Below are 22,289 nucleotides of genomic sequence, written 5' to 3'. Positions count from 1 at the left end.
CTACATGAAAAAAGCATGCAGCTGTGTACTTCAATGTTCTTAGCATTAAGGGCTTTATTTACTGGGGCCAGAATTATTCTAAGACTTCTGTTACTGTTAAAATGTACACCACAACTTTTTGAGCACAGTCATAATTTTCAGTGCTATGGTAGACATCTCAATCTTTGGAAACATCTTCTGGCCCAGAGGCCTGGGTTTGTAGTAAGCGTGCAGTTTAAAGGCTCTACTGCCACAGAATGTGGCTGTCATGCAGAAGAAACTGCTCTTGTCATGGTTTATAAAAGGAATATTCCAACTGCAAGCAGGATCTGGTATGGAAATCAGGACACATGTAAAGACATGGTCAGAACAGTGCATGGATCATTGGGTGAAACAGAGAGGGCAAACCAGAACAGAATCCAAATGAAATGGATGCCCCAGGAAACAGGGAAAGCTTTGTCATGGAAAATGAATAAAAAAGGAGACTGCCCTTACACTGAACTGAGGCTGGGAATATTTTACCCTGTATTTTCATGTGCTCAGTACTAGCACACACCTTAACTTACTGTGTGGGCAGAGAAAAAAAGTTCTGATTTGAACAATAGATATATGCACCTAAGGTGAATATGGGCAAAACTCACAGGCAAAATTACAATAAATATTATGTGTGTGTGTATATACTTACTTTGTACATGCTTACATTACATTTCTGCTCAACGTTTCTGATAGGAATGCCATCTTTTTGGACTGCTTTTTCAAAAGAGAAGCTGCAGCCTAAATAAAAGGTCACCATGTCCTTGAGTTGTTCAGAATATTCCTTAAGGCTTTTCAGTGATCCAGTACAAGCTCCATGCTCATATTTTCTGTACTGTAGGCAGTCAGTTCTAGTGAAATAAGAAGTTATCACATCTTTGTCACATTTTTTGAAAACGAGGTGAATTGGTTCAATTGACATAAACCCAGTGTGAAACCACAAGATACAACCTGCTTTATCCATTTTGTTCTTTCTGACTAACAAGGAAACAAAAACAGCCAAAACCCCCAGAACATCTTATTCTGCACAAAATCATGCTGGCAGACAGAATGTTAGAGATTGAGACTTTTTAGGTTTTATAGGTAAAGGCCCCTTATGCATATCTTGTCTCAGGCTTTCAAAGATTAGGAAGCTGGTTTAAACTTTGTTTTTAGTGTTTACCACAGGAGTACATCTTTCCAATTTCAGAGACTCTACAAGTATCATGCAGACACCACGGCCATGCTTCTAGTAAATAAAACAAATATAAAACCCTATTATTGAATTCTGCAGGCTCAGACTGCAAAATATTTAAAATTTACACAAAATTTCACCTTTGGATTACAGAAATACTTGTAACACTGACTATTACCATAACATGTGGCTCAAGAACAAGATAATCAGGCTGTTACACATGGTTTTCATTCAAAGGTATAACTCCAAGTAAAGAATGTTGTTCAAAATATTCAACAGTGTAACCAGGCTGTGTCCTCAAATCCTCCTAACCATCACCAGCATTCACTTCAGAATATTGGCCAGCAGAGTTGGTCTGTAGTTACCTGATATCAGAATCACTACTCAGGGAAGGACAGTTCCAGTCACCTGGTTGACTTCTGTACAGCAGTGGCAGGGGTCCATCATTTGCATGGCAGAACTTCTCAAAGTCATCAGCCAGGGACTTGTGTAAAATCACAACATTGGCCTGTTTATAGCCTTAAATTGTGGAAGGTAGGAATGGCTGGTTATTAATTCAGCTTTTTGTTTGTGAAACAATAGCTTTTCTGTATGAATTTCTTTAGATGGTTTATAAAAATTACCTGAAGGAAATTTTTGATTCAGAACTCTGTAATTAGATCAAACTTCTTGATACGTTTTAAAAATCATAGCTAGGCCTACTCTATGTGTGAAGTAATTTACAGCTAAAACAGTTGGCAGACATTGGTAGTAGCAGAACATGAAGACACCATAATTAATAAACATATCTATTAATTTATATATAAACATAATTTCTTGTCTAACTGGGGACATTAGTCATCTGTAGGAAAATGCTTTATTTGCAAATTTTAACTCAGAGCCAAAGATAGGCTGTCACAAACTACACTTTCACAATTATTTTTCACCACACCAAGATAATAATCAAGAGTAAACTCCGGGTTTGATGTTCATAGCACATTCTTTAAAACTTCTTGGCTAGAGAATTTTAATGTGGGCTGCAATTAAACAGATATGATTACAGCTCAGGAATAAACTCTTGACTGTCCCCCAAATCTCAGTAATTTCTAATTAAAATTCTAATTTAATTTCTAATTAAAAAAAACCCAAACAAAACCAAAACTAAAACAAACAGAACTGCTACACTTTCTTCACTTGGAAACAGCTTTGATTTAAAAGGTTGTTCACTACTACTATGAAATAGCTTCTAAAGACATTAACATTTTTGCAATGAGTACCACTGAAGAAAGGTCCCATTCATTTATTTAACAAAAATTTATTTTCTTAACAGTGGTAGTTAATACCAATGCCATTTAAACTTTCCTGCATGGAAATATCAACTGTTCAAATAATGGGGGGAAATTTGGAGTAAAATGACTCTGGGGTGTATAAACCTAGCAATTAACAATCTCTAAATTCTGTACTGATACTTTCTTGAAGAATTATTACTGTCTGATACCAGGCAGGGGAGTAGGAGGCTGCACAGAAGCACTCACTTTCTTAAATACTGCAGTAGTCTGTCATCAAAAAGGCAGTAATTTAGTTGAAATCAATGAGCTGCCTTCAAAGGCTGTAGAAAATGAGCCAAATCTTACTCTTGACCAAAGCTAACAAAGAAGTCTAAAGAGAATTCTATTCCTGATGGAAAAAATGCAAAGCAAAGGCTGAGGTAAGCATGCATTTGCATTCTGAATTTGTCCATAAACTGCTCTCTTGGAAGTAGTCAGCACAAAAATTCATTTTATTACTAGCAAAAGTTACTAAATATAGAAAGAGATTCTTGCTAAATACAGAAAAATATTTTTGCTAAATAAACATACTACATTTACCACTGAATAAAACACTAAATTTGGTTACCCCTCAATTTCATTCCCTGCCATCCATGAGAAATCCACAAGCACTTTCTGCTTTGCTAGCTATATTAATGAGTTCTTAAAATTATGGGCTTAGTCAGGAAGGACATTCAACTGACAACACTGAATTTCACATACTAGTTACAGATGACAGACTGAATCTCCAGGCAAATACTTGATAAACTCAGGAAGTTTCATTATAACACTTTGAGAACTTTATTGCTCCTCCTGATAGCTGTCCTTACTTTTTGTAAACATGAAACCCCAATCTCCTGATGGATTCACTTACATTATGGAGCCATCATTATGAATGTATTCACAAGCAATGGATGTGCTGACCAACCCTGGCATTAATTCAACACACTCGTGTCCCAGTTCAGAGAAATTTAGAAAGAGCTTTTAACTTCTATGGTGAATGACAACGAGGACAGTAAGAAAGAATTGGATAACAACAACATAAGACAATTTGTTACAATAGTTCTTTTTGTATAATGAAACTGTTCACAAACTTTTTCTATATGTCAACAATACTTTAAAAAATGTTAGAACTAATACATTTAAAACTACTGCAGCAATAAATTCACTTAAAAATTCAGCTGGGGCCAATTGCAAATTATTAACATTATAAAATTTCTTCCATTAGTATTCTTCAACTTAGGAACTCATAGAAAAGAAAACCACAATTTCAAGACTGACTACAGTTCTAAAAAATAACCTTTAACATTTTTTATAGTAATGCTACAATTGTACACGCAGCTTTGTCGGTTGGCTATTTGCTATAGTATTTTTGTTCACATGATTTCTTAAAGTTGATCACAACAATGACAGACTTCTCTACTTCTGTAAAAGTCCAGCTATGAGAGGCAAGACAGAAATTAATCTTCCAAAATGCATTCAGTTGTCTGAATATAATACTAATTTTTCCCTCCCCCTTATAATTCCCAGTCTTGCTGACCCAGTAATCTTCACCTTCTGCAACAAATGAAGCAGAAAACCACTCCTGTAACTATTTGTCTCCAATCCTTCCCCAAAGCATATTTGATGTACTAAGTAAGGCAAGGTCTCTGTGAAGAATGTAGTAGGTCATCTTACAAATGTGATAATAACATGCAAGGAAACACAGATTTGGTTAAAGATTTTTCAAATATTTTCTGCGTCCATCATTTCTCAATGACAACTGGAAGCTGAGGGGTGCACTGCAAACACTGAAAACAAAGTCCATGTACATTATTCAGGTAAGATGGTGTATTTTCTCCGATATATCTTTATGATTGAAAAACACAGAGTCAGATGCTTACAATGAGATTTCAAAAACACCCAAGAACGTAACATTTTCTTCTGTTTTACTTTAGTGCTTTTGATATTTCTTCAATCCTTTACAAACAAAAAACCACACAGTTATGAATCTAAAATGGAATCACTTCGCACAGAGAGCTGTTAGGTTTACTCACCTTCTGCCATTCCAGAAGTATTACTAATACTGAGTCTGTTGCATCGAATCATTCTTCTTAGCACATGAGGAAGGAGAGATTTCAAGCCTCCTGTCAAAAGCATCACTTCATCCTTAACAGAAAGATAATTATAAATTTAAACACAAAGTGTCTTTTTTTTTTTTTTTCCCATTTTAAATTCTGATTTTCTGGAGAGCTTAGCTTACATTCCCTCCTCATGTTCCATCAAAGAAATTCTAAGTTGTAACTCAAAAGGGAGATAAAATTCAAAGGGTTATTTCACTGTCATTCTATGACTATATGCAAACTGAATCTTTCAACAAATGAGCTGGAAACTTGCCTTTTAACATTTGGGATAAAACACAAAATTTTGCTGCCCTATAATGTAAGAAACATTTCTTTCTTCCCTGATACATATTAATTTTCTAGAGTATTCAGTTTTCCAAAAGTCATTGTTAGGTGAACTTTAAAATTGCAAAAGCACAAGTGGATTAACCTAGCAGGGTATATTCTATAATATTACTTCTCTGATCAAAATACTTTTAGACAATTAGCAATGCAACCTTGTGGTAAAGAGAGAACTATATTCAGAAAATGTCATTGTAATACATTTCACTTGTATTATGGTTTTCAGATATTAATTATGCAGAAGTGAATACTTCTGCGGCTATTCTTCCAGTGGGAAAGCACACATGGAGATGTTTAAGTCACTTGTCACACAATCTGGAGTAGGTACAGAAATAAGTTTCCTAATTACAATCAATATCTGCCTCTTTTTACTTCTTTTGAAGATTTAAAATGTCATTTTTCTGCAATTCAAAGTTCATACAAAGCTTATCTCTCAATCTGAACTACTAATAACTAAAAAGGGTTTATTACATCACTATTAGGAAAAAGTTAAGTCTGGCTAAAATCATAGCATGGCTGCATTGGTCATTTTTTAGGTAAAGAAACGGAACTATCCTCCAATTAATTAAATTACCAACCTCCAAGTTTTTCTTTAATTCGAAACAAGCCATTCTTGATGCCATTCAAAAGAAGTAACAGATATGAGAGAAACTGTGCTGCTCTTTTTAAAATATACTGCTAAATTAATATATAATGAGATGTTACATCCTTCTAGCAAAAGTTAACTTTTCTGTTAAAGATCCACAGTTTTTGTTCTGCAACTATGATAGTGCAAAGTTTCACTCTCACAATGGGAGAGTGGAGTGGAATAGTGTGAAAATTTGTTCCTCTGAGCAGTTATTCTGTAACTAACTTGAAGAGCAGTGATATATTTTGATTGAAATGATACTTTTATCCGAGTCTGTCCAAAATGTTTCCTGGAGTTTGCAGAGCTCCGGAAGGTTAAGTTGGAATCTCCGGAAGGTTAAGGTTGCACTGAAATTTAGAGTGAACTTTGCATCTATTCTTGATTCTGAAATCTTTATATAACATTGTCAACCAAAAGAAAACAGTCTTTTTTTCTGAACTCCAACTTACTACTTTCTAGCTCTTCTTTGCTGCTTTTGCATTATCACTTTGTATGATGTACAAAAATAGCCTTCATTACAAAATCATGAAAAATTCCAAACACACACTTTTCAGATAACAATAAGTTGGATATAGAGATGTTGCTGAGCACTAATCCAGGCCTATAAGTATCAGTTTAAGATACACTATTCTTACAGTAAAGAGAATTTCTAACACCAGTCTAGAATTATTAATTCAAGAGATTTCAAACTAAACACAATGATCCTAGTAAAACATACCAGATGTGATCATTAGATTCTTTCCGATAATTTTTATTTCCAAGGATTTTTAAACCATCTAAATCATCTGTAGGATTGATGGCCTACTACTGATGAACCACTAGTTTACTTGGAATTGAAAGACAGTCTGAAGTTCAGAAAATTAGTGTGGAACAACAGCTGTCTTTAGGTAAGTATTTTGTCACAAATTCCCTGTTCTGATGTTGGCAAAGCGTGATTGTCCTCTCATAAAGTGTGCGCTCAACAGCAGAAATGAAAGTACTGATGAGATTTTATCAGCAAACATTTAGGCCCCTAAAAGCTTTTGGTTCATATGACAGCACGTGGCTAAAACCAACACGACTATGAATATCAATAATGCTGAAATGTCACCTGTAGATATCATACAGAAGCATTTGAACCTGTTGCTCCTATTTGTGAATAAACATATACTATTGATGATGAAAAGTGAATAATTTAAACATTAGCTTTGTCTAAGTGCAGTGAGGCAAGACTCACCTTCCTGTTGTGATTTTATATAGCAACAGGAAAAATTCAATTTGATTAACATTCTGAGTTTTAACTTTAGATCATATATATTTGCTGTACAATATCTGTAATAGATTGTGCTGGTATTTTTTTATTAATTACTAAATTTGGATAGACAATAAAACCAGTGAGATGCTCACAGTAAAACCCAGCTTTTGCTATATGACTTCCCCACAAATAGTTGGAAATGCAGTATGCTATTTCTATAAGCTAGGAGGCATAGATTCCCCAACCATCTCTAGAACTTCCTGAAAAATCCTCGAAGGTATCATGACCGTGGCATGTTTAGAATGACTGGGGAAAAGCATGGAGGTAATTAGGATCTTAAAGAATCTTTTCCATTTTTTTCCATCAGGATGCCTAATGAAGTGTACATACTGACTTCACAGGGGCCTCGAGAAGCACTCTCAGTAAACAGTTTGAGACAGGGGTTAATCAGTTAACAGGATCTGTGCCTTGGCACAGGTTTCTTAATTCCTTTACTTTGTTCTGAGATAGTTTCAGATAATGATAGTATCAGTTACCTCACAGGGGTATGTTGGATCACGACACAAGTGAAGACTACATGAAGGGTGTAAAAAGGCCTTAAGAGAAGAGGCTGACAGAGCTTATAAGATGGCTGAGGGCATCCAATGTGGTGTCCCTCCAAAGAGTAGTTCAGAATAATGAATCAATTTTTCAGAAACAATATTGTATTGAAATTACATTAAATTATAAAGATACATGTAAATAGTCAAGAAAAAAACCTCTTTTTGAAACAAAGTGGCAGTCAGGAAATACAGTTTGGTAAAAGTACAGTACAGTTTTGGTAAAAGTTCTAAATGGATCTTGGGTCCAGATTTAATAAGTAACACAAAATTGTTGGTTGACGTCTTCATTCAGTAAATATTTGTGCAGCACCACTTCAGTGGAATTAAGCAGATACACACTATATGATTAATTTGGCCCAGATGATTTTAAAAATAACTTATTACCAAGACAATCACAATTTTCAAGAAAGCCAGATTTGGAGGATGAATATTTTTTTATTGCCGGCATCCCTGGTTGCCATATGAAGCTCTAAGTCATTAACCATTTCTACAAGCTGTTCTCAGAGCACTAGTTGAATACAGATGACTGAGTGCACTGCTGTGCTGATCTTTGCTGAGCTGACTGGAATGGGACTGGTTCTAAGCCTCATCTTTGTAACTGATTGTAAAGAATATGCTCTACTTCCCCTGAACTCCACAACTCATGTAAGGAAAAAAAGCATGTTGAGAGGAAGACATGAAGTAAGAAAAATGTAGTTCCAGACAAGATTTAATAAAGAGATTGACCTGCATTTCAGATGACTTGCATGATAGACAGAGTAGCCTCTTTGCATCTTCCAGGCTATTTCTTATTTTCTTCCTCTGTCTCCAGTATGCCTTTATCTCTGCATCTTTTCCTCCCTGAGCTCAAACCCTTATCTCCATAACTCCAAGTTGGGCTGACCTTTGTAGCACTTGCTTCTTTGGTTTTTCCGACTGCATCCTCTGGCAGTATGGGAGTTTGGATGCTTTCTCTCACTAGCTCTTTTTAATTTATATACTTGATGTATCTCCCAGTTGTACCTTAGCATCTCAATTTTTAATCTTAAACGAGCTTTTTCTCTTCCTAGTGTGAGGCAAAATAGACTAGCATCAGAAACCAAAATACACAACAAATTCATAAATGTTTTCCCAGACTTGTAAGATTTAGACTACTCTGACCCCACCTATACTCATAGGTGAATATACATCTATATATCTCTTTTAATATTACAGACAGACTTGGCTTAAGCATAGTTTTTCTAATTATTTCACTCAATTTCTGACAGTGGAACAACCAATCAGCCTTATAAAGTTATGTATCTTACAAGCTACAGTTTATGAAGTGTTTTTACAGTCTGCAGAACATAATCTCTTTATGGAAAAAGAAGGAAGAGCAGTAAGTGAAACATTTTATATTACCTTAGAGCTTTCAAAATGAAAAAATGAATCTGTAAATTGTGCAGATATTTAAATATGAACATAGATTCTTTACAGGCCTACATTATAAATTATTCATTACCCAAGAAAATGGAAAAATGTCATTTAAGTGTCAGAGAGATTACACTTTGAGATGCAGTGGGTGGGTCCATACTGCTGTGCTAAACCACTCCAGATAAAAACGAATAAAGAAATTATGTAATAACACAAAGAATTGAAACATGCTTCAGAAGTGTCAGTGTGACTACATATCAAGTGAATTAATGAAATAGAAGTTAAAAAATAGCATTTCTGTGGTTTCAAAAATGGAATGCATGAGAATACACAGCCTGTAAAAAGTATGGGTGGTAAGGGTAATAAACAGGTTTGAACACTGCAAAGTAATTAACACCAATTTCTGGTGTTACGAGTTACAGGTCTGTTTCTTCAGTGGCACTGACAGAATAACAAGAATATAGTTTAATGCAGCGTAATCTAGAGACTTCCTTGCACGGAGCCCAAAGAGTCTTATGAAATACAACCTTGCATTACTTATATCACTTTTGTCCTATTTTCAGTTTAAAGTTTGATAATAATGGGTGGTGGCATGTATGGGATCACGGGCCAAAACAGTGCAAGGGTCACCACTTAAAACTGCTGGGCAGGGTTTTTTAGATATTGTCACGCAGATACCTTAGCCACAGCTACTGCTGCATGAACAGGAACAACAGGGTAACCTGAAACATGAGCCAGCCCATGGACTGCCTTTACCAATACATAATGGAAAGTAATCTAAACTAATTATAATCTAACAAACTCTTTGTGCACTATGCCTTGTCCTAGTATGAATATGGTTACAAAGGTTTGTTAACATAAACACACTTTAATTGACCTGCTGTTTAATCATCAAGCTGATTTGAAATTCTGCCAGCAGACTACTGTGGAAAGCACAAGCTTCTCTGAAAATTTAGTCCATTTGATTTTCCAACAGGGTCTCAGTTACGCTTGTGATCTTTTATTTGAAGAATCAATTAATGATCCTTTTTTTCCCCATCTCCTATGAATCATTTCAAAGCACAGAGGATCTTTGTGTATCATTCTGAAAGGGGAGTGTGTTGTGTATTTTCAGACAGTAATTCATCCAGCAAACTATTATTTAACTTTACATTTGAAATACAGGGTACTTGCATTTGAAGTTTATGCACCTTTAGATGAGGGGTCCAAATAGAAATTTAAATTAGCTTCCATTAGTGTTCTGTCTGCTGCTTAAAGTAACCAGCCTATACTTGAGATCTGGCAGATTATGTCAGGATGAGAAATTGTGATAGAATCAGTATGCCTTTGATGCAACCTTGTTTATTTGCAAAAATAGATACACAACATTTAGTTTTTCTCAGTATATTAAGAACAAATAACAGAAAGCAATTACCAGTTTCAAAGCAGCCATTTCAGACAGCACTGTATGCTGCTGTGACTACTGCACTGGCATTACTTTACACTCAGCTTCTGCTCTGGGACAAAATAAATTGTTTCTCAGGTGAAGAAATATGGGCAGAAACTAGAGAATAGTTCATATCAGGTCCTGCCCTTGCATGGGCACAACCTATGCAAGATCCCAGTTGTTCGGGCTTTTTTATCCTGCAAAGGATGAGCCCTCATGACTTCACACACCCTTCCCAACCCCTTGGGTCATATCCTAATACCTGCATTCCTGCTGCCTCACCTTACAAATACATATGACGAACAAGTTTGAGAACATCCACCTCATTTACATGCACCTTTGGCAAGACACAGTACACACTTAAGAGGACACTAAGAAATTCATCAAGATTTAAAACTGCTACGCTCATACCTTGGACTTTGCTGAAATACTCACCAGTAGCAAGAAGAGACTGCAAACGATCCACCAAAGATTGTTTTCATATAAGATGACATGAGACACTTATTCAACTTGAAGAAATTTTAAAAAACCATGAGGGTATGGGGATGGTATTTAAATATTGTTTCCCAATCTATGCTCAGGTACAGATCTTTAGACTTGCTCCACAATTCTTTGGGCTGGGTCCAGATACTAGAGATCTTGGCCTCTTCTGGCATCAAGGCTGTGCAAGAACGCAGGGGAACTTTGCTGTAGGCCAGCAGCACTAGCCTCTCCCATGCCCCTGTGCCAGGACTGGTCAGCTAACACTGCACACAGCAGCCAAGGTGATGGGCTTTGGCTGGACAAAAACTCCTAAAGTGAGGGCAATTTTTCTTTCCAGTCTTATTCAGAAGGAAGGTGGAAGTCCATAGGACAAAGTACAGCAACTTGTACTGCTTTGTTGGCAAGGCAGCAGCCACAGGTGCTTGTTTCGATAAGAACATATGTCACCACCTAGGTTACACCCAGTCACGTCATGCACGGTCACAGGGCTAATGGGGTGCTCATTCCTACCAAGGAATTCCATCTGAAGGTAAGCAGGTAAGTGATGCTCTACTACCTGCCTATCATAAAAATAGAACCATGCTCCCAAAAAACGTGCCATGCTCCTGCTGTCAGGTCTTTCAGGCCACCTCCAGGATTACACCATTCCTTTTGTGTTCACATGTCTTCCAGCAGGTGCTGTCACTGCACCTACCACTGCTCACCAAGCAATTCTCAGCGATGGTCACTAAAGAAATGATTCCAGACCATGTGTTTGCACAAAGTTAGTGTCATTGAGATGTGGGTGTCTCAGTAGGCTGCGTGTGGGGAACTTCCAGTTTGTACTTCTACAAACTACCAAGAACAAACATCTCTGCTTCCACACATACTTGTGATGAAGAGATATTAACTTTCATTGTTTCACTGCTTCCTTCAACTCCTAGGGCAAGAAGTACTGGGAATAGCTCAAAAGGACAGAGTGTCATTTCCCTGACAAACCTCCAGGCACAGGTAGTGCTATATGGATAATCTGTGGCAGGATCTTCAAGAATACCTCACTGCAACTTTCAGCAGTAAGTATAGGTAAATTGCTGTTAGCGGCTATACTATGTGGTAGCAAATGGTCTGCATTTGGACTGCTTTTTTGTCCTGGAGCATCTACACTGCCCCCATAATAAATGTTAATTTTCATCAAGGATAACTGGACAGCTTTGTTCTGCAGCATCCATTCTAAATTGAAAGGTTCCAAGTTATGGACAAATTATGGCTGCATTACTATGCTTTTGTTAATGCATGCCTGACAACTGTGGTATTATGTGGTCACTGTAGTTGTCATGATGATCTGGAAACTGCCCTCAATGGTCTGTTCGGTGCAGCCAGGCACCTGCAGACACATTTGTCATCTATCTGCAAGAGCTCAGGGTGTGTTTGACCAACACTTAGTAGAGCAGGACAATGAGAAGGAATAGCAACAAGCAGTGCTATCAGTAATTAGGTATATACTTTAAGGCTGACAATACCGCAGTCCTTTTCGAGAAGAAAGTGCTGCTTTTGTCCCTAGTGAAGATGCCCAAGCTCTGAAAACCACAGATGTTACATATTTATTTGGTAGACTGCATCACAGACCCCACAAATAATCAATGATAATCATCACCATCCCTGAACTTGTGAAAAAGAACTTGTAGAATGAATGAGTTATAATCCTGAACAGTTAAAGTCCCTTGTGGGCCTAAATGAAAATCTCTACATCATTCCTAACTCTTCCCCTGCCTATACAGAGAAAGTATGAAACTCTACAGCAGTGAACCTTTGAGGACCTCAACTGTGCAGTAATGTGAGTGATGGTAGACCTGGATGGCAGTTCAAACAAGCTACACCAACCTGACTGTCCAATCATTCGCAGGAATCAGGAATTAACTAATTTTATAGGCAAGCAGCAACCACGCTGACCATGGGAAGAGACTTTCTGCAGGTGGTGTGTTGGTGCTGCAGAGCACCAACAGTTGCCCTCACCATTTCTGAACTCAAAACAGTAATTCAAGACCAGTATATGTTGTAATTGCACTGGGTAACTGTCCTCATCCACCACAGCAACCCTTGGCAAAGCACAGAATGCTATGCCATAGCCAGAGGCTGCCATAGTCCTACTGTATAGAAGAAAGATGGGCTTGAATGGAAGCATTGGGTTCTGAAAAGAAAATTCCCAAATTTGTAACTTTTAAGGGCATGAAAGGACACAGCCCTTATCAAACTGTCCAGGGCAGCCTGATCCCACAGCATGTGGGTGTTGCTGATGCAGTCACTCTGTCATGGCACACTCGGGCATCACCACTGCTGGCAATAGCATCATGGCTGTGCAGCAAGTGCAAGGGAGAAGCTCAGGACCTCTGCTCTGCTGTTGGTGCCAGCACAGGCCACATGAAGAACTTCACATCTAAGTTCCTGGTGACAGATTAAATCAGGTATTGGTTGATTAAATGCTCTCACACTGTAGCTATTCAGTGCTTTACACAGTTATACACAATACATTACTGTGCCCAGTGCAGTTACAGTGGGCAGACTGAACATCTCAAACCACTGTGTTCATGAGCAGTATCAGCAAAGAGTTCAAGACGTTGAAAAAATGCAATTACCTTTCTAGCTTATACAGTTAATCCAGAACTTTTACTGCTTTTCCCTATGTTCCATGAATAGAGTAAGATCTGTACACATATCACCCTCAAACCTTTTATCACCATTAAAAGTTCTTTCAAAAAAGCAGTTTGCTGTTAAAAGAGATGACTCATAACGCTGCAGCATCAGTTAGCTGGCTTGCAAGGGATGCTGATGTCATAATTTTGATTTTCATTACCAAAGAATATGAATTACACTTCTATCACCACATTTTATATTTTAAACATATAAATAAGCGATAGTGATTGGTATCTTGGTATGGTCTAATTCAAAAATTGAGCCTATATTTTGTATAGAAGCAACACAAAACAGAAGTTTAAGTTTTTACTATTATGATTTTTTTTAGAGCTTTGTTCCCAGATATGGTAGACGTAAATATGCCTAAAACTACCACAGAGCTTACAGTTTAAGGACTCAAACCTCTAGTACTTCTATGAATATAAGAAAAAGAGATAAGCACATAATTAGTCCCATTGAGCTCAAGGACAGATGAAGCGCTTAAACATTCGCTTTATGGTACTTCAGCTGCATACATGTTTTCATACGAGCCATATCCTATATGCAGAGCTACATAAAGAAAGATGTGATAGAAAAGTTAGCATAAAGACAACAATATATAAACAATGCACTTGCTTTTTATAAACACGTGTATGAAACAAGCTAACAACCTTGACGTAAGTTACAGCTAGTGGTGATGAACTACACAGTTCAGAAATAACATCTAGCTCTGTTTTTGTCTGCTTAGCAACCATTGAACCTTTTTCCTGGTTTCTGTATACATGCCAGATAGGAAATTGTAAAAACATAACCTAAAATTCCATATCCCACATTTGGAATTTGATAGGATAAAGGGTTATATCTTTAAACTGAAAGAGGGTAGGGTTAGGTTAGATAGGGAGAAGAAATTCTTTTCTGAGAGGGTGGTGAAGCACTGACTGAGGTTGCCCATCTCTGGAAGTGCTCAAGGCCAGTTTGAAAGGGGCTTTGAGAAACTTGGTCTAGTGGAAGGTGTCCCTGCCCATGGCAGAGAGATTGGAACTAGATGATTTTCCAGGTCACTTCCAGCCCAAACCATTCTCCAGTATTCCTATTCAGGAAGCACTTTTAAAGTGTAAACAGTTTTGTTCTTGGACTTTTTTTTACATAATTTATTATACATCCTAAATTTGGGGAGTGTGCTAAGTTTCGCTTTATTTTGTTTTCAAATGATTAAAGACTCTTGGCTTGTTTGAGCATTAGTTTTTTATCTGGCTGAATTTTCCTCCTTCTCTGAAATGGATTTTCAATTTACATTACACCATAGAGCTGAACAGTTTCATGGTACTGTTAATATGTACATAAAGTCCAAATAACTCAAAATATTATTAAACAGTATTCTTCTTAAGATAGAATTAAAGCTACATCTATCTATTTAAAGTATCCTGATTTTGATAGTGATCAATAATGCATACCCTAAGGAATAGCTCAAAAGCAGAGAAAACATTCACAAAACCTAGCTGGTTTGTTCTTCCAGTATTTCATGACCTCTGGTTCAGAAACTCTGGAGCTAAGGGACATTTCTTTGTTTGTAGAATTTAATGTAAAGATTGATATCCAAGTGGACTTTATCCCATATAACTGCAGCTTTCAGTGTTTCATATGGATGTCACCACCTACCTCCTAAATTACTTTACTTGGAAAACTGTCTAGATGCAACTGCTAAGAATTTTGCATGGAGTGTTTCATTAGGATTCCTCTTTCAAAGCCAACATATTTAAAAGTAACAAAACTGTGTTTGTATTAGAATGCAATCTACAAACACAGGCATTCCTTTAATCCTAATTCCATAAATATATTTCTTCTTGAGACAAGCATCTTATATGAGTGTTCCAGCAATTTTCAGCCGTATCTCCTCCCAAAGAAGGGTCAGACTACACACTATATGCAATGACAAAAGACAAGACAAATTAAAAGCACTGAGCAGCTTGCATTAATGTGCTCCAAGTCTAAATTTACAATTAAAACAAAGCATACACATTTGTAAAAAAACAAAAACGGAAAGGCTGTGGGGTTTGTCTCCAAAAGATTAGTCAAATCTGTGTGATTTTGATTGTGGGGGAAAGGGAGCAATGAGTTTGGTTCAAACCTAGGCCTATTTAGGTAGCTTCTCTTTTAATATAACTAATACAAAGACACATTTTTGTAACCACCTGGAATTTTGAAGATGGAGTACATATAGAAACAGTGTTTCTGGACAGAAAAAAACCCAAACAGAATGGATAATTGCTTAGCTACTTGGAAACATAACCAAACTAAATAATATAGAGCAAGGTCTATTTTATTATTGCTGTATCCTAACTACCAGGAAGTGTTTTTAATAATATGCAAAGATAGAAGAACATTATGATTTAAATACAGGACCAAGGTGGTTCTCATTACAGATTGGAAAGAGAAGATTTTAATCAGGCAAAAGGAAGACAAACAGGCATCAGTTACTAGAAACTGCTGTGATTTCCAGTCAGACTGACAGAGCAGTAGGAGACTGTTAATAAAAAAAAAAATTACTACTACTAACATTTGAAGAGATGATGGTACCTAATGACTTATAAACTCCATTCTCTACTGACAGATTTCCCTAATGGAAATTTCTTTTCTATTCTTATAATACTTGTCTTTATAAATTAACTGAGTTTGACATAGAAAGCTTGCTATACAAGGCTGATTTTGAACCTATTAAGCACTTCAGACTGCAGATATATGAGATATACAATCATTGTGTCCACGGGAAAATTGTCAGAAGTAATGCAAGCTCACCAGAGCATTAAAATGTAAGACTGGAAAGAAGTGAGACTTCCTTGCTAGACATCTAAGATATAGTTTACCAGAAGGCATATAAAAGAATATGAAACCGTATATAAAAATAAGCAAATCTGTGTCCTTTGCATCAAACAATAAACATGCTTCCTCCCTTCCCCCATTTAGTGGAAAGTTTAAAAAGCAAGCATTCTGAGTATATCCAGCTTCAGTTTGGATAATATTACACAATATTTTCCACTCCTTTTGAAGGAGAAAAATATTGTGAACGGTACTTGGTTTCAAAATCTAGGGGGAAAAAAAACAGTATTTATATCTATATAAATAATATATATGCATTTATTCCATGGTTGATAACATAAAGCAAACTGTTCCAAATTAAAGTTATTTCAAGACTGAACAAATTTAACAGAACAAAAGTCCAAAATGCGTAACTTATAGTTCAACGAATAAAATGATCAGTATGTGACTTTTCCATGGTTACTAAGCGTACAAAAGAAAATATATGAAATAAAGTGCATTAAGTGGGCATTGTTTAGGATACAAACTATGTATATCAAAAATATCTAAGAAGATTAACGGAAATGCATCTAACATCAGTGACCTTGGGTTCATGAGCTCTGCAGAAGTCAAGCAACTCAAATATATTTCTTAAAAATAAAAAGGAATAGAGAGGATACCACACTTAGAGATGGCCGATTTTGTACCTGATAGACACAAATTTCTGATGAACAACCAATTTCTGACCTTTATAGTATTTATCAGCTTCAGTAAAAAAGCCAACGTTTTCCCAGTTTACAGTTGTTTTCTAAGGGCTTTTATCATAGCACATTAATAAGAAATTTTGGGGGGTGGCTTTTTGTTCTGAGTCTGCATCTTGATCAGCTGTATCTTGTCCAGCTACAGCAAGGGCTCTTCAGTGCAGATAGTCTCTTTCACTGAAAGTAGCCTTGATACCACGTATAAAATAACATTTATAATTAATTCATTAGATCTTTTTGTCATAAATCAAAATACACTTGTAGCTTCTTTGAAGCAACTTATGAATATTAGGGTAATTTGATGGCAGGAATATTTTTTGCATGAATACGTTAGTAGGTAGATGTAAGACAAGCAAAAAATCAGGAAAGACAAGAGATAAGTTTCTCCAAACTAAATAGATAAGGATTAGCAATGAACATTTTACAAACAAGGGATGGTATGATTATTAATAAAATGGATGGGCAGACTTTCTTTAAATGTTATGGTTTTATGGTTATTCTATAAAAGGCTCTGGTTTAATAAGAGTATACGACTTCTATATTCGTCACATTAAAGAATCCCAACAGGAATAAAGTTTACAAAACCAAACAGAACAGCCAAATCAGTAAGGCCAAATGAGATTAAACTGTAGCCCAAAGCTTCAATACCTAAAAGGATGCACTGTGAAGCTTCAACATAAAGGGGTAAAAGGAATAATAGGAAGAGACAAGATGATGTGAGAGACACTTAACGTCACCTTCAGCTGTGACAACAACATTCTTAACTTTGTAGCTGAAGGCAAATGGATGTCGCTGCTACCATAGCAGAGGCAGGGAGTGGGGGGAAGGCTGCTCTCCTGGGGTGTGTGGGTGGTGTGAAGGCATTTACCTCTGCAGAAAAAGAGAGGCACTGGAAAGATTAGGTAACTTGTCTGAGAAGAGGCATGGCATATCCAAAGTCAGAAAGGATACATAAAAGGCTACAGAAAACATGAGTATGGTCTGCCTTGAGACGCACGATTAAATAAGGGATTAACACTTGCTGCTTGTCAAAGCAGTGAGACTCTGATGATTTCCTCAGAAATTCTCTCCATCTCCTCCTTATATATCCATCAAAGGATAGTGTTCAGGGACTACAGTGCATTCCTGTCCAAACTCATATGATTTATAATTCTGTTGTTTTGGTACTTGTTATCCAAAAGTAATTATTTTATCTTATGCATAAACCAAACCAGTACCTCCACTAATCACAGTTTCCTAAAGAAAAATACTGTCACACAGTGGAACAGTTAAATCAATTTGTTATCTAAAGAAGCAGGAAAATAACGGCAAGCATCTCACAACTCACTACTGCCAAAACTAAATTCTTGGGTGGGATTATAAGGCCACACCACATTATAGACATATATTTCTGTGCTGGTGTGAGAGACTGGAAGGGTTGCTGTCTTGAAACCTTTGACATGTGTGTGGAAGAGGCAGGCCAGGTCTTTCCCTGGTGAGGCAGTGCCCTGGCCCATACACCCCCTGGGCCCGTACCCCAGCCCTGCAGTGGCCACCAATCCCTGACACAATGGAGGCAACACTCCACTCCTGACCCTGGAGCTCCCAATTCAGCACCTGAGTGGCCAAATGATTGCAAGTTCCACCTGGGGGAAGGGCCCAGGAAGGCCAAGGGGTATTTAAGGCCAAAAATGAGACATGTGTATGTCTTGACCTCCCTTCTCTTGGAATTTCTATTAGTTGAAAGTTGCTAGAACCCAGGAGTTGGTAGCTGTATTTGTTCTTTTCAGTATCTTTTCTCTCTTTTTACTGATTCCTTCTTGTTGGAATTCCAAGTAACTTAAAATTGAGTGGGCTTTGAGTTTGCTCAGTTGAATGGGCAAAGTTAATACTTTGAAAAGTGGTTTATGTTGATTGAAGCTGCTCTAAATCTTTTGCCAAAGTTCTTTGATTTTCTAGAGTTGCCAGTAAAGTCTTTTTTGTTGATCTCTTGAGAATACCTTGTCAGTATTTCTCCTGTGAATCTAACTCTAAGTACATGAACAACCATAAGCCCTGTTCAAGTCTCATCAAGAGGGTTGTTTGGGGCTTTACAACTGGTTTAGGCTGGGGTAGAGTTCATCTTCTTCACTGTGGCTGGTATGGGGCTGTATTTTGAATTTGGCTGAAAACACAGTGATGACAATAGAGATGTTTTTGTTATTGCTGAGCAAGGCTTGCACAGAGCTAAGGCCTTTTCCACTCTTTCTACTGCCACGATGGCAAATTAGTTAGAAGTGCATGGAAGGCTGGGGGGAGGCACAGCAAAGGACAAGTGACCCAAACTGACCAAAGGGATATTTCAGACCATATGGCATCATGCTTGGTACATAAAATGGGTGAAAGAAGTAGGAAGGGGGGACACATTTGGAATGACAGATTTCATTTTCCCAAGTCACCACTACCTGTGACAGGGCCCTGCTCTCCTGGAGATGGCTGAACATCTGCCTGCCCATGGGAGGCAGTGAATTAATTCCTTATTTTGCTTTGCTTGTGTGTGTGACTTCTGCTTTCTCTATTAAACTGTCTTTATCTCAACCCATGAGTTTTCCAGCTTTTACTTTCCAGTTCTCTCCCTGATCCTGCTGATGGAGCAGTGAATGAGCAGGTGGTTGGGCTTGGCTGGGGTTAAAGCAAGACAGTTACTCAGAGAACAAGTTTTACAAGATTTAATCAAATCTTGTAAAAAACTTCTCCGCATATTACAAGTAACTCTAAGAATCTGTGGCATTTGCCTCATGTGACTTCCAATTTGAAGATGCATCTCACTAGAGCTGCAGGAAGACAACACTGAATGGGAACAGGAAGTAAATAATTTTCATCAATTTCTGTAATCAGTGTTGGGTCTGGAATAAAATCTGGATGAATAGGAATGTGCTGTTTTAAAAATGGAGAAATGTGTTTCTCATAAAAAATCTTTATTAAAGCTCAAAAATGCTCGAGGGTGAGGGGATTAAAATACTTCAGAGTTAATGAAGTTATTTACAATGTTGATAATCTGCATTGCTGTCATGCTCCTCATCAATACATTAAGAAGCAGTCACAACAGAAAAGCAAGCTTGAATGTGACATGTAAGAAGGAGGATGCCAAACCTCACTCTTAGCCAGGCTTAATAAGTGACAGGCAAAGAAAAATTGCTTAATGGGGCACTTATTTGCATAGAAGTCTTTAACACTTCAGACAAAATGCACATCCCAAGAATTTACAAAAGGAGTGTAAAATGCCTTCTGACCAACTGGAGTTCGACATCCTCTTCAAAGACTGTCACAGCAAAAACTTTACATTAAAAAAGAAAAAAAGTGTATTAAAACTGAGTGTTCTAACATTTAAATAATTTAGGATTCCCCTAGAAGTCCTCTACTTAAGAAAAATGGAAGAAATCAGGCTGTGCGTGGATTATTGAAAGCTCAAAGAGCTCCAAGCGCCTGGTGCATAACCTCTACTGCAGATCATCTACAGTAAATATTTTACTGGATATTTTTAGGTGGTGAAGCTACTGCTTCATGTGAACCTATATGCTTCATATAGGTTTGACTATGAAATAGGGACAGAGGCAACAAAATCATGGAGGAGATAAAAGGAAACAATTCTTCACACTTCTGTAACTAAATCATTACGGGTCATCAGATGAAACAAGCAAATGGCAAAGCCAAAGCAAACAAACGGGAGGTCTTTATTCAGGGACTGCACTGTTAAACCACAGACTGTCATGACACTATGCAGCTGCTCCTGGCCAGTGCTGGAGACAGCAATGCTGAGCTAAAGATACCCTTGTTTGCATCCTGTATGTAAATAAATCTGTATGGGATGAAAATTTTAAGAAAAACAGTAATGAAATTATAGAATTGCTTCAACACCAGTTACCTGTTAGCTCCAGTCCCAAGTCACACAATTTACAGTGCCAGTGTCAATTTTGCAGGTAAAGTTAAAAATCTCCATCTTTTGGATGTATTGAAAATTTGTAATTCACTATCATAATTTTTGCTACTTGATCTTTCACAAGAGTATTTTATATTTAGGCCGTGTTCATGGAAACATATTTATCTATTGGCTTTCTAATACATTTTAGTTTCTTTTCTTCTTTAACACTAAGGGTAATCTTTACAATCTTTCATCAAAATATTTTTCTGGTCCTTTAAAAGATGTTTTTTGTTGTAATATTGTTTATATTAAATCATATTGTATAATACTATAAAATATTATAATACTCTATGTTAAGAGGAGGCTGCCAGTCACCTGATATAGTACATTAAATTATTGGGAGTTTTTGTAATTTTTCTGAGGAGCTCTAAGTTCCTTTTAAACTCCAGGAGAGTTCATTTCAAACTCCAAGCCAACTGAGTTTGAAAGATATTATCTTAATTTATCCATTTGTTTTAAGATTTTCTCTTCTGTTATTTCAATTCAGGGAGACATCTTTTTAAATTTAAAATAATAGTCTCAAAATCAATAATCATACTACTTTTCTCAAGATAAAGGGAGAGGAACTTCTCTAATAATTGCTCACTTCATTAAATCTCTTTTTGCTCTATGGCAATTTAACAGATACAATACTTTAAAATACATCATTAGAAGAAAACTTGTAGAAATTAATTTATTATTTTTCATTTACGCTTTTCAAAAATTGTCCTTCCCCCTTCATTTTATGTAGCACTTCTTTTCACTCTTTTTCTGCAGGCTCTCTGTAAGAACTACGATGCACAGCTTTGAGTTCTGCAATTTAAACACTTTTTTTTCCTCTTGTTTATGCTTCCTTCTCTGGGGTAGGAAAACAGAACCATAACTTCTGCAACTACCAGAATGTACTCACGGTCTTCATGAAGAGTTAAAAGACTTAATTTCATCATCACTAGCTTTCAGACCACCTTGACTAACTTCTCCTTTCTAAAGTCCCCTTCTCCAGAGTTGACAGTAAATTGTCACAATAGTGGGAATTTACATGTGGGTCTTTTGAAAAGGACTTTGAGTTTACTCAGTGAGTATTACTGAGGTTTAATGACAACATTATGTCGAACAGTCCTCTGTGTTCCCTCCGACAAATCTGAAAAAAATTCAAACTATTGTGAGTGAGGATTAGGATCCAAAACTCAATTCTTTTTATTAAACTGGAACTCAATTTCTGCCCCCCTTAAGCAGCTTTAGCAGTTCAAAAAGTGAAATAAACCTCTATTTCTGTTTCATTGGCTAGTGCTGCTTTCTTTCCCCTATGGACAGCGTTCATTCATTTTCCTTTTCCTCATCAGAAACTCAGCATTATGACAATTATTTTTTTTTCCTCTTTTATAACCATGTAGACTTTTAGTAATTAAACCTTCGAAAGTGCTGCCTAAAGTAATTGTAGTTGCAACTGTACAGTGACTGAAGAAAAAAATAAACAAATGAC

At 36.8% G+C, this 22,289-nt stretch overlaps 1 protein-coding gene across 7 annotated transcripts in view; it reads right to left on the bottom strand.

Annotated features, from left to right (window-relative positions):
• DGLUCY (D-glutamate cyclase) overlaps positions 1–22,289 on the bottom strand; it is a 47,527-nt gene that overhangs the window by 21,157 nt on the left and 4,081 nt on the right. For 6 of the 7 annotated variants that reach the window (XR_015804674.1, XM_014869883.2, XM_014869881.2 and 3 more), the window contains exons 2-4: positions 4,509–4,620; positions 1,552–1,705; positions 665–863 (exon numbers count right to left, since the gene is read on the bottom strand). Coding sequence is in view for 6 of the 7 variants with exons in the window: in XM_014869881.2 (XP_014725367.1) it covers positions 665–863; positions 1,552–1,705; positions 4,509–4,620 (465 nt within the window). In the remaining variant the exon portion in view is untranslated. Of the gene's footprint in view, positions 1–664; positions 864–1,551; positions 1,706–4,508; positions 4,621–22,289 lie in introns of those variants that run through there. The other variant, XM_088167475.1, reaches the window with a different exon arrangement.

Source organism: Sturnus vulgaris, chromosome 6 (assembly GCF_052056855.1).
Source record: "Sturnus vulgaris isolate bStuVul1 chromosome 6, bStuVul1.hap1, whole genome shotgun sequence".
In the NCBI taxonomy this organism is placed as follows: Eukaryota; Metazoa; Chordata; class Aves; order Passeriformes; family Sturnidae; genus Sturnus; species Sturnus vulgaris.
The sequence above is the reverse complement of the archived record's forward strand: the minus strand, read 5'-3'. Positions and strand labels throughout refer to the sequence as shown.